The 13,850-nt window shown below is 39.6% G+C and overlaps 1 protein-coding gene across 4 annotated transcripts in view; it reads left to right on the top strand.

Moving 5' to 3' along the window:
- Positions 1–12,347, top strand: part of LOC144604713 (cadherin-12-like) — a 576,800-nt gene extending 564,453 nt beyond the window's left edge. For all 4 annotated transcript variants that reach the window (XM_078419376.1, XM_078419367.1, XM_078419374.1 and 1 more), the window contains 3 exons: positions 1,617–1,734; positions 9,682–9,933; positions 11,440–12,347. In XM_078419376.1, coding sequence (XP_078275502.1) covers positions 1,617–1,734; positions 9,682–9,933; positions 11,440–11,927 — 858 coding nt within the window. In that variant the 3' untranslated portion in view covers positions 11,928–12,347. The remainder of the gene's footprint in view (positions 1–1,616; positions 1,735–9,681; positions 9,934–11,439) is intronic.
- Positions 12,348–13,850: the final 1,503 nt, after the last annotated feature.

The following is a 13,850-nucleotide window of genomic DNA, read 5'->3' as shown; positions in this document are numbered from 1 at the left end:
GCAGACAGGATGTGTCTGTACACTTCAGAATTCATTATGTTACTACCATCAGCAGTTGTATCATAGAAACGTAGAAAATAGGTGCAGGAGGAGGCCATTCGGCATTTCGAGCCAGCACCTCCATTCATTGTGATCATGGCTGATCGTCCACAATCAATAACCCGTGCCTGCCTTCTCCCCATATCCCTTGATTCCACTAGCCCCTAGAGCTCTATCTAACTTCATTCATCAATGAAGATAAGTGAGCCAGTACCTTCAGCAGCCATACATGCCCAGGCCATAACACCTCCACCACTGTGTTTCACAGATGAGGTGGTATGCTTTGGATCTTGGGCAGTTCCTTCTCTCCTCCATACTTTGCTCTTGCCAACACTCTGATATGTTATTCTTCTTCTCATCTGTCCACAAGACCTTTTTCCAGAACTGGAGTTGCTCTTTTAAGTACTTCTAGGCAAACTAACCTGGCCATCCTATTTTTGCAACTAATTAGTGGTTTGCATCTTGCAGTGCAGCCTCTGTATTTCTGTTCATGAAGTCTTCTGCGGACAGTGGTCATTGACAAATCCACACCTGACTCTGAAGAGTGCTTCTGATCTGTTGGACAGATGTTTGGGGATTTTTCTTTATTATAGAGAGAATTCTTCTGTCATCAGCTGTGGAGGTCTTCCTTGACCTGCCAGTCCCTTTGCGATTAGTATGCTCACCAGTGCTCTCTTTCTTCTTAATGATGTTCCAAACAGTTGATTTTGGTTTGACTGATGTCTCTAACAGGTTTATTCACGTTTCTCAGTCTCATAATGGCTTATTTGACTTTCATTGCCACAAATTTGGGCCTCATGTTGATAAACAGCAATAAAAGTTTCCAAAGGTGATGGAAAGACTGGAGGAAAGACTAGGTGCCGTGAATTCTCTTATACCTGCATTAAGAAGGCAATTAAACACACCTGAGCAATTACAAATGCCTGTGAAGCCATGTGTCCCAAAGATTATGGTGCCCTGAAATGGGGGGACGATGCATAAACATAGCTGTAATTTCTACAAAATGTATAAAAATGGTCTTTAATAAAATCTGACAATGTGCACTTTAACCATATGTGATCTTTTCCATTACAAATCTTAAATTGTGGAGTACAGAGGCAAATAAATAAATGATGGGTCTTTGTCCCAAACATTATAGAGGGCACTGTAGATCAGCCATGATTGAATGGCGGAATAAACTTGATGGGGCAAAGTATCTAATTCTGCTCCTACAACTTATAACCTTATGAATGTTAGAACCGACAGCACTCGAGTGGAAGCAAGTCATTCTAAACCGCAAGGGAATGGTTGAGAAGGAGAATGGTTTATATAAATATCCTGCCACTTTAGCAGTGTTTTGAACATTTTATGCTCTTCATCTTAGCTTTCTGTGAGCTAAAATCATTCAAGACTTCAAGACTTCAAAAAGATAAGCCTTCACAACCCTGACAACATAGCAAAGCTTTGTTGACTATGCAGTCTGGAGCCTATTATTTGTGTACATGGAAACAAGTGGGTGCAGCTTTTGTTTGTTGCCTGGACGTGAACATTTATACTGAATTAACAATGACTGGCAGTTCTTGCTGTTATTCTTGCAGGTAATTATGACAATCAGTGCCGAGGACAAAGACCTGCCACCCACAGCCCCACATTTTCACTTCAGATTGTCACCTGAGGATGATATAAACCCAAACTTCACCATTCAAGACAACGGAAGTAAGATCTGCTTTCTATTCTATCTTCTCTCTTTCTTCAAAAAATGACAGGCAATTTCCTACAGAATTCTCTTCAAACTAATTAGTTTAAGCCATTTTGTGTCATGTACTTGACTAGTCACAGCAATACAAATAACCATGCTTGCAAAATTGTGACAGCCTTGACTTGGGCAATCATCTCACTGCAATTTGATTCCCTTGCTTTAGTTTTTGAAGCCATAGGTCCTTAGAAAAAAACATCTCCGTTTCCTTTATTTTTAAGGTGCTGCTTCTTTCAAAAGTAATGTTTACTCATTATTTCTCCATTACACCAGTCACTACACTTCCAGAAGTCGTCATTTAACTGTAAGATGCTTTGAACCGCCACAAGATCATGATGACACTACAAAAATAGAAGTCTTTCACTTCAAGTTTTTATTTTCATTTTACTCCCACCAGACAATCACACAATTCTGGATGCCATTTTCTAAGGTTATGCCGTACACAACAATTTACAGTATGTATTGTGCTTGATGCAGAGACGAGATTACTGATTTATTTATTTTGAATAAGATCATATGAGAGATATACGTCTATTGTGAGCTTCCAGATAGCCATACACTCCTGCAATGAAGCATGTTTCCCTCTCGTCCTCCTTGCCCAAGGCCCCATCTTTGGCAGCCAGGGTCCTGCCAGACTCAGCTTCCTCAACCTTGCTGAGTACAACCATCTCAATTGATCACAGCTGTTCCCTACCCCCCCAAAGCTGCAGATATTAGCAGTGGATATGTAGGTCAGTAGGTTAATTGGCCAATTGCCAGCATTGTGTAGATGAGGAGTAGAATGTGGGGAGAATAAAAGTGGGATTAATGTTACTGAGTGGTTGATGTTCAGCATGGACTCAATGGGCTGAAGGGTCGGTCTCAGTGCTATATGGCTTCCATGCCTCTCTCAGAATATGTTGCACCAAGCTAAATAGTCATACCCAGTTAGAGGATTCAGACAGGGTCAGCAATATCTAATGGAAAATCTGTTTGACGAGGAGACATTGAGCCACACCAGTGATTAGGTTGAATTAAGATGGATAATGGATATTGGGAAGACAATGTTGGTGCTGTGGAAGCTGCAGTATGACAAAGGTTAAGATAGCTGTACAACACAATGTGAAAACTGCAGTATGGCAAAGGTTAGGATAGCTGTACAGAACAACAACCTTTAGGCATTCATTGACGCACATCAATGTTCCTGATATGTATTTATTGACGTACCCCAATGTTTTGGGATGGGTATTCCTTGACGCACACTACAAGGTTCTTGATATTGAAAATTAAATAAAGGATTAAATAGCATGTAGGTTTACTTGTATTAATGTTATTGCATTTATATATTAATGTTTTGAGAACATTGTTATTGATGATAAGAAATTAGAAAGTATGCACAAATTCAAGGGTCAAAATCTGTATAAAAGGTTGACCATTCTGATTGGAATTTCACAGTAGCCCAGTAACGGGGTGTGCTACTCTCTTTGTGCACAAGTAAATAAAGTGTGTCTGGAAAATGAATGCAAGTTGTCAGAGTACAGTTGATCGGCAATGACAGTGCAAGTGAATGGGTTAGCGTTATCCAAGATTGGTAGATCTTTGTTGGTTGAGGATATTGAGGGACATGCTAACAAGAACATTTTTTTTTCCAGAGTGGAAATGTCAAACATTAGAGAGAATAGGTTTCAGGTGAAAGGGACAAAATTTAAAGATGTTGTGCGAGTGCAGGTTTTTACACAGAGGGTGGTGGGTGCCTGAAAATTGCTGCCAGGGAAGGCGGTTGAGGCAGATACAATAATGGCATTTAAGAGGCATATGCACGTGGATATGCAGGGAATGGAGGAATATGGATCATGTGCAGGCAAATGAGGTTAGTTTATCTTAGCATCATGTTTGGCTCAGATATTCTGGGCTGAAAGATCTGTTACTCTGCTGTACTTTCTATGTTCGAAGATGACAAATGCCATTGAGAAACAGCCATCTTTGATGTGTGAAGTTAGGAATAAGAATAGGCCATTCAGTTCTTCCAGCTTGTTCCCCCATTCAGTTAGAGACTGAAAATATCGTGCTTGGATTTATAGATCAGAACAGGTGAACTAAAATAATTGCTTCTTTAGCTTCCTCTGCCATCATTGTAAGATCACTCAGCACGCTCATCTGTGGGTCAGAAAGTTTATGTTCATAAGGTCATAGGAGCAGAATTAGGCCATTAGACCCATTGAGTCTACTTCGCCATTCAATCAAGGCTGATCCATTTTTCCTTTTTGCCCCATTCTCCTGTCTTCTCCCTCGCTCTCCCTCTGCCCAGACATAACAGCAATAGAGTTTCCCTGGTCCTCATCTTTCACCCCATCATCGTCGGCATCCAACACATCTGACGTTTCCATCATCTCCAATGTGATTCCACCACCAGTTACATCTTCCCATCTCCACTTTTTTCTGCCTTCCACAGAGACCACTCCCTCCACAACTCTTTCGTTCTCATCTCTTCCCACCCAAACCAACTCCTCCCTAGGTACTTTCCTTGCAATCACATGGTCTGTAACACCTGTCTCTATACCTCCATTCTCGCCTCCATCCAGGGACCCCAGCAGTCCCCTCCTCTAACCTCATTTACTGCATCTGGCGTTCCTGATGTGGCCTCTTGTAAATCGGCGAGGCCAAGTGTAGACTCAGTGACAGTTTCACCGAACACGTACACCTGGTCCACCAAAGCCTACTGGATCTCCCGGTTGTGAACCAGTTTAACTCCCCTTCCTATTCCCATACTGACCTTTCTATCCCTGGCCTCCTCCATTCCCATGTGGCAAAACTCTTTGCAGTGATTTTTGGAGGTAGAGTGCATTGCTGGATAATGCACCAGGAATTAATTTCTAGCTACATGAACTTCCAATTTACTACATTGTGATTCACGTGTGGTTAAAATCAGGTGCCCATATTGTTCTTGAGTGGAAGGAGTGGGTATAAAGGAACCTCACCAAGCATTCACTCTGGGTCCTGAAACAACTTTAACAGATTTTCATTGAAAGAGTCTTAGAGCCCAATCCTTGCCAGCTCTGTGCGAATATGTAGAGGAGGGCAGATGTGGAAGAAAGCAGAGCTCTCAGAGGGTGAAGGGATGGAGGAGATTACACAGGTAGCAAGGGGATGGCCAATGCAATGATTTGAAAAGAAAGGACGATAATTTTAAAATCAAAGTGTTTCTGAACTGAATGAGCAATGAACACAGGAATGATGGGTGAATGAGATTTGGGGTGAGTTAAAACATTGCCAGCTTAAGTTTGGATAAGGTTTTTTTTGTGGTAGAGATAGCAAGCTGGCCAGCAGACCAAAGGAACAGCAGAGTTTAAACAGCTACCTCCTTTATCAAGTGAGAATTTACATTTCTCAACCAGGTGATATGAAATCTCAGACTGAAGATCGTTGACAGGGTATCCTAACTGTTGGATTAGCCCTTGCACTTTGTTTCCATTCTTTACATGTCTATTGCAGACCATACGAGTGTTTTGCAATCTTTGTTGTTAGATATTTGCCATATTGAAAATTATTTCACTGGGTTATATATCAAAAAACAGTCACTGCTTTCCGTTCTGTGGATTTGAGATAAGCTTTTATTGATCATTTTGTCTGCCATCATTGGTTATGTGTTTTAGTTATTACTGTTTTGTTAAAACACTTGAGAGTTCAGATTATATACTGCAACATTAATAATGCTTAAAGTACTATTACCTTCATAAAATGTCTGACAGGAGAATTGTATACAGATGGTGCTTTATAGGTAATACAATACCGTGTGATTTGAACATTATCCTTTCGGTGAGCATGACAGTTGTCTTTCCAGCACAACTACTTCCATTCATATAACACCTCAAGTTAAGAAAATATTTCCCAATGCTTCACAGGAACCTAATTAAACAACATTTGGCATCAGGTTTCAAAAGGAAATATTTTTTAAAGAAGTTGATTTTAGGTTCAGTTTTAAAGAAAGAGAGGATAGTGGAAAGTGAGGTAGAAAGGTGAAGGTATTGGGAGAAAATTGTAAAGTAGTTACGTAAAGCTAGTCTGTGGCTCAATGGGTGAAGTATACTCATATCGGAGCCATTGTTGCATGTCCAGAGTGACAAGGATCCGTTTTCTGTTTTCTGTGGCAGTTTTTGTAGAGGAAGAAAAAAAGAAGATATCATCAAAGTCTGCAGGAGGCCAAGAAAGCAATAGGAATCCATAACAGCATGACCTAAGAGATTTGTGTTGAATGGTCAAGGTCAGAGAATGAATCTTCAAACGCCAAATTCAATCAACTCAAAATCCAACAATTTACAAACCCACAACCCACCTCAAACATTCCTGAATGGTATCAAATTCTTATCACTCATTTACCAGCAAACTCCATCAGTTAAGTCTCACACCTGACATTTTTGAGCTGCATTTCACACTGACAGAAATGGCACAGTTGTAACCTCGCATCCATTTCCCACAGTCTGCAAACATTGGTATTCACTCAAGCATAATGCCATGCAAACATACTACAGAATACTCTCCATCACACTTCCTACTCTCCGGCAGGAGAAAGCAAAGCATATCTGATGCTGCACAAACGAGATGGAGAAGACAGTTCTGTTCTTATACTCCAACTTCTGTCATGAAAGTATTATTGCACAGATGGATAGGATTGTAGCAAGATCCATTAAGGCCTCATCTGTCTGTCCCCTGCAGAGGAGAGAGAAACATGGGAGATATCAACATCAGTAACCCTTTGAGCCTGCTTTGTCAGACATTTGCCTAAAAGTCCGCACCACAAACACCTACCATCCATCAATCAGACCAGTCCCTCCAGACCATTTGCATTGTCCTGCCTCTGATGTCCATTCTATAGACATCATTGAAATGAACTTCAAAGGCAGAATGCGTAGTGTTGATGTGGTTATATAGCGCACTTACTCTGTCAATGGGAATGAATTATTGGACAATTCAATTTGACCCTCTGGCAAGTCTATTCTGGATTAGCAGTAACAAATCAAAGCATTTCAATCAAATGTCACTTTTTTATTAATGAGTCAGTCAAATTCAAAGGCATTTTACTGAAGCATGAAAGTTGCAGGATAAAGGGTAAAGAGAAACCATTTATAGATGTCTGCAGAAAAACTTGTATGGCTGCAGTTTTATCTCCAATATTTACCTGTGCTTTTTATCTTCTTCGCAATGCTATATCTCTTTACAAAAATAAATGCACCAACGCATGCCGGCTTCTGAGCTAAAAAGAATGGGCAGTTGCTGCCTCACAACTTTAGAGGGTGGCAACAGCAGAGATCTGGGTTTGATCCTGACTACAAGTGCTGTCTGTACGGAGTTTGTACATTCTCCCTGTGACCGCGTGGGTTTTCTCTGGGTGCTCAAGTTTCCTCCCACATTCAAAACACATGCAGGTTTGTTGGTTAATGGGCTTCTGAAAATTATCCATAGTGTCTACGATAGAACTAATGTACGTGCTTGTCAGCATGGACCTGGTTGGACAAAAGGCCTATTTCCACGCTGTATTTCTAAACTAAACTAAACTCGCGAAGCTTGGCTTCGATCCGGACCTCGGGTGTATTTCTCAGTATTTCAGGAGTTATGACTGCAAATAAAGAAGTATATATTTCAAGACAGAGATTAATTATTTCAGGAATTGCGAGTGTACATTAAGTCTTAGAACAGTTCTGCCATTTTTTGTTTAGTTTTGAGATACAACATTGAACAAACTCTTCGCACCACCAGGTCCGGTACAGCCATTAATAAACCATTCATACTAGTTCTATATTATTCTACTTTTTCATCAACTCCCTACACATTACGAGCAATTTACAGATGCCGTCTTCTAACTACTTCTGGTGGGTTGAGGAAAACTGCATGCTTTCACAATCTCAGGGTAAATAGAGATGAAGCCACTGCCCATGAATGAATATATATATATATATAATTTATATATATTTATATATATATGAAAGGAAATTCAATATCCAGTTTCAAATGAGAATTGGATGAATAGTGGTGACAAGTTGATTTTGCAAGCTTAGGAAGGAGAGAAAGGCCTATATTTATATAGCAGATGCAGAGAAGTGCCATAGTGAATGTAATGCTTTCGTTGAGTGGTTTCTGTTGTAAGGAAAAGCAATGCAACAGATAGTAGTCCATATAAAAATATGGGCCAGGACCATTGCTGTTGGAGGATTATATCACTGGTTTAGATGAGAATGAACAAGGCATGATTCGTAGGTGAATCATAGATGGTTATCAAAAATGATAGCAAGATCTTGATCAGCTGGATAAGTGGGCTGAGGAATGGTTAATGAAGATTAATGAGTATGAGGTGTTGCATTTTGGGAACTTAATCCAGGGCAGGACATTCACAGTGAATAGTGGGGATTTGGAGAGTGTTGTAGAGCAGAGGGACCTTGGAGTACTGGTACACAGTTCCTTTAAAGTGGTGTCACAGATAGATGAGGTGGTAAGGAAAGCTTTTGGTATATTGGTCTTCATCAGTCAGGTATTGAGTACCCTTCCACCCTGCTATATGGAAGGATGTCATTAATGCCCTCATCAGTCAGTGTGTTGAGTATAGAAGTTAGACCATTGTGCTACTGTTGTATAAAACATTGATGAGACCTCATTTGGAGCATTATGTTCAGTTTCAGTCACCCTGCTATAGGAAGGATGTCATTAAGCTGGAAACAGTACAGAGAAGATTTACGAGGATGTTACCTGGACTTGAGGGCCTGAGCTATTGGAAGAGATATTACAAACTAGGGCTTTATTCCTCGCAGGCGGCTAAGGGGTGACCTAATAGAAGTGTATAGACTAAATAGGGGAATATATAGGGTTAGTGCTCAGTTTCTTTTTACCCAGAATGAGGGAATTAAGAACCAGAGGACACAAGTTTAAGGTAAGAAGGGGACGATTTAATAGGAACCTGAGGGACAAATGTTTCACACAGAGGGTGCTTGGTATATGGAACGAGCTGCCAGGTGAGGTAGTTGAGGCAGGTACAATAACAACATTTAAAAGTGTTAAAGCAAACTTTAAAACACACCACAAAGATCGGGTAAGGCAATTAAGACTTCTTTATTTGAGAGCATCAAATACAGCGATCACTGGAAGCAATCAATAGTTTGCTCATTGAACAAAGATTCATCTGCTCCTGATATACCAAATTTCCCTTTGAAGTGCAAGGTGTCCCTTTGATTTCTCTTTCCCGCAAGCACTCAAGCCTTTTTCCTCTTCACATGGGCCTTTGACAATCATAGATCAAGCACCTCAGGAAGACACAGATTAACAATTCAACTTCAATCTCACCTAGTGGCAGACAGTCAGATGTCCTTTTACCCTTTAGATTTCATTTTATTTTAATTGTCATTTGTTCTTTCACAATGACAGGTGTATGGGCATGAAAGTTTTTGAGGGATATAGGCCAAATGTGGGCAAATGGGACTAGCATGGGTGAATTGAGCTGAAAGGCCTGTTTCTGTGCTGGATGTCTCCATGTCCCTATGCCTCTATGACCCTATGACCCAAGGAATTGAACATTGTCCAGGGAACTCTTTCCATGCACGTGAAACGGACGGGCATTTAAATCCCAGAATATAGCATTTTCAGCGGTGTGGTTATTATTTCACGGTACCTCGGTACACGTGATGATAAACTAAACAACATTATTTACTAATGCATTGGAACATTAGTTTACATTTTTGTGGTCAGATGTCTCAATTGGAAGTTGAACCCATGGCCTACTGACTTGGAGCTAAGAGTGTGAATAACTGAGCAACAAATGAGAGAAAAATGTTGTTGGGCATCTCTGCCAAAGAGCAGCCACTGTCAGTATGAGATTCTGCATCGCTCTATCAATCTACAATTTGTTTTACATTTTTAATTTTTCTTTCTTGTGCTTATCATAGACAACACAGCTGGAATCTTATCCAAGAGGAACAAGTACAGTCGCAGGCAATTGGAGTTCTATTTCCTTCCAGTTGTGATCTCAGACAGTGGTTACCCGGCACAAAGCAGCACAAATACTTTGACTATACGAGTCTGTGGATGTGATGGGGATGGCACGATCTCATCTTGTAACGTAGAAGCAATCTTTCTGCCAGTGGGCTTGAGCACGGAAGCACTGATAGCAATCCTACTTTGCATTATTATACTCCTTGGTAAGTCTAACATTGTAATGTAGTTCTGTAAGCTCGCTGTAATAAATGACAGTACACGATGGAGAAAGGTAAAAGGGGGTGCTCAATCATCAATGAGTTAAAAAAAATCCAAATAGATATTATCAGTTGCTTTTAGTTCATTGATGATTGCATCTTTATAACTCACATGTATGCACAGAAACCAAAAGAACAATTGGCCAACTAGTTTTATTCAAAGGCACAGTATTGGAATTCTGAAAAAATACATAATACTGGAAATAATAGATCAGGCACTATATAAAGATTATTATTTTTTCAGTAATTCATTAGAATATCATAACCTAAAATGTTAGAACATTTACTACAACATTTCTAATTACCCAGTTGAAACAATGATATGACGCTTTGCTAAAATCATATTTTGAATACATTTGTTGGTATTTTAAATATCAAGTTTAATTTCAACCAGAATTATATATTTTAACAATCACTTTCCCCCTTACCCAATATGAGATAGGAAATAAACAAGCTTCAATGAACACACGTACAGTAAACCCTGATTATCACAGACCCCTTTATAACGGATTTCCTTTAAAGCAGACTGGCTCTTTAAGAACACAGCCTGCTAGTTATACTGTGGAGGCCATTGAAATTGAAATCTCCAGAGATGATGCCTGACCTGCTGAGTGACTCCAGCACATTGTGTATCAACCAAACTCTGCAGTTTTTTGTTTCTACTACTGTTGCAATGATACCTTATTACTCAGTAATCCCGTACTCAGTTATTGCAGACTGTCGGCAAAAATGGACACCATTTTTCCTCCCCACTCAGCCATGGTCTATTACAATGATGGTTTCCTGTATATCAACCGCTGACTGCCTTAAGACAAGTGGAAAATCAAGTGCTAATTTTTCAGTACTCCAAAATAAATATTTTGTATTGGGGTTGAAATTCACTCTCCTTTCTGAGTGTGTTACTTTGCCTCTCCCCAAAGTTGCCTGAAAGAAAAATGTACAGACTACAGGTATTTTTGTTCTTTTAGGTGCCCTAAACATTTCAAACAGTGTGTTGTGTAAATAAATGATCACTGCCTGTCAGGGAACTCTTTGCCATCAGCAATTTTTAACACACCAACGATTGAGTTGCTCATTGATTAGCAGGGTTATAGACAACATGTGGCAATCAAAGTTTAGATTCAATGATTAATTTTTAGTAAATGTAGAATTTATATTATATGAAAAAGCTGTGGGGAGATCTCAGTGGTTGCATTTGTGAAGGGAATAGACAGATGATGCGGATCCTTGATGGAGTAAGGGGAAAAAAAGCTAAAAAAGAGGTAAGGTAACCTGGCAAATGATAGTGAATACAAGCAAGGAGGGGTGATTGCAGGTTGGGTTGAGTTGTTGAATTGAATTGCAACCTAATCCATTAATTATAAAATTTGGTGATATTTACCACTAAACTGACATAATTACATTTGCTATTAAGAAGTAATACGTTTTTAAACCTGCTACAATCTTATTCAGTTATTATAGTGCTGTTTGTGGCATTAAGACGACAAAGGAAGAAAGAAATCTGCATGACGTCGAAAGAAGATATCAGAGACAATGTAATCAGTTATGATGATGAAGGAGGTGGAGAGGAGGACACACAAGCTTTTGACATTAGCACATTAAGGAAGCCTGACTTAATTGAAGATGTACAGCTTCGCAGAGATGTAAAGCCAGAGACCCACCATCCGCAGCGTCAGACCATAATAGTGCAAAACAACACAAACATCAGAGACTTCATCAACCAGCGACTGCGAGAGAATGATGTAGATCCCGGTGCACCTCCATATGATTCACTGGTTACTTATGCTTATGAAGGAAATTGCTCATTAGCTGAGTCACTCAGCTCTTTGGAATCAATTAACGCAGATGCAGACCAGGATTATGATTACCTCAGCAGCTGGGGACCCCGGTTTAAAATACTTGCAGACCTTTATGGAGCAGAGAAAACCAACAGTCGATAAAATAGCAACAAGCAACAGTAAATATGCGGTTTGGTAAATTAAGGACAGATGAGTTTTGTCTCCTTTTTTTTGTTATGGCTGCCATTGTTATTTGCTATGTCAACTATTGTTTTACTGTGAAATAGTCTTATTAGGTACCACAAAGATATGATTGTGAGATTATTGTAACATTGTGAAATTGAGGAGAGGCAGGCTCAAGCAGTTGCTTTGAAATGAATTGGCCAAACAGTTGTAACTGCTAACAAAATCAAAGCTGCAGGTTTGTAATCTCCACTAAAGTGCCTCTATGAACTTTGAACACTGTCAGATCTTTATGCTCTCCAGGAAGAGTGTCCGTTTTTATTATACAGCGAAAAGGTGTTCTTAAGTTGAATTAAATGACATTTCAATAAAAGAACCAACAGCATAAATGATGATGTTGATTTGTTTATCTCATCTATAAATTAAGTTTCCTTGAATATCAATTTCCAATTATGGGGTTTTTTCAGATTACTTCTCTGTACTGGCTATTAGATAATACCATTCTATTTCTATTCGCTCTGCTAATTCATTCACCTTGTTACAAATATTGTGTGCATTCAGATAAAGACTCTTCCATTTTGTTCATTTATTATTTTCCCTGCTCTGACTCTAATTGGAGGCAGTTTCTTTTTTTTTGTATGCTCTAGACCTGCCTGGCATATTTTGATAATCATTAACCATATTGATATTCTGTATCATTGCCTTGTCTTTTCTCATTAATTTTCTAAATTTCTTCTTTCTGCAATTTTGCCACACATCATCGCCTTAGATATTTAATTCATCCCCTTTTCTACAGCCCCTTTCTTTACTGTTCCTGTTAATTAAAGTGAAACCTGTCCCAATGGAATGATTCCCTCTTTCCTCAGTGATTCTGCCAGTGCCCCATGAATTTAAACTCTTCTCATGCACGTCAAGAGAAGGGAGACAGGGTGCTAGTTTAACATCATGCATAAAAGCCAGCCCTCTAAAAGTACATCAACACTGCCTTCTTCTTTCTCAGTGGCAAGATTGCTACAACTGATCCAAGGTCCATATGTTGAAATTTTGTCAATGTAAAAAAGGTAAGTGATGATTTGACTACTGAAAGAGCTTACCCATAATCACCCCCATGACAACAATCTCCCAATAGTTGGTAAAGCTGTTGCACTCCACCAGTGACTCAGGTTTGTTTACTCCTGACCTTCATATATTTGTGAGGAGTGTCCACTTTCTCTTATGACCACAGTGTCCTCTCAGATGGTTAGATTTCCTCCTACATCCCAAAAATGTGCTGCCAGTTTAATCAGCCAAATTGAGTTTAGTTTGGTAGCAGCGATTGAAGGGAAAATTGATGGACATGTAATAAAGACTAGGTTAAAGGGAAATAAATGGGAGCATGAGACTGATAGGGATGTTCTGAAAGCCAGTCTAGACTCAATGCATCACATGGCCTCTTTCGACATTGTAGCAACCCTAGAAAACATGGATGAGTTTCCATATCTTGAAAGCTACTTCTCAACGAAGTCAGACATCAATGGCAAAATTCACCATTACTTTGTGTGTACTTCTATCATATGGTTACTTATAAAAAAGGGTGGTTGAAGACCAGGATCTCCAATCCAGAACCCAGTTCATGATCTATTCAGTAATAACAATCCCTATTGCACTTTGAAGATATGGAAACTCGATAATTGAACGTATGAGAAACACCAATAATACTGTCTCCTCAAAATCCTCCAAAATCATGGACAGGATAAGTGAACCGATGAAAGTATCCTCTCCCAGACTAATATCCCTAGCACTGGGGATCTGGTTATGTTCAACTAATGGGTGAACCAAAGTGTTCACACATGAGTCACTGGGCTCCTAAAGCGGATACTTTCTTCCGAGCTCTGCACTACAAGAGATTATCAGGGTGACAGG

Source organism: Rhinoraja longicauda, chromosome 2 (assembly GCF_053455715.1).
Source record: "Rhinoraja longicauda isolate Sanriku21f chromosome 2, sRhiLon1.1, whole genome shotgun sequence".
NCBI lineage: Eukaryota > Metazoa > Chordata > Chondrichthyes > Rajiformes > Arhynchobatidae > Rhinoraja > Rhinoraja longicauda.
This window is presented reverse-complemented; position numbering and strand designations above follow the sequence as displayed.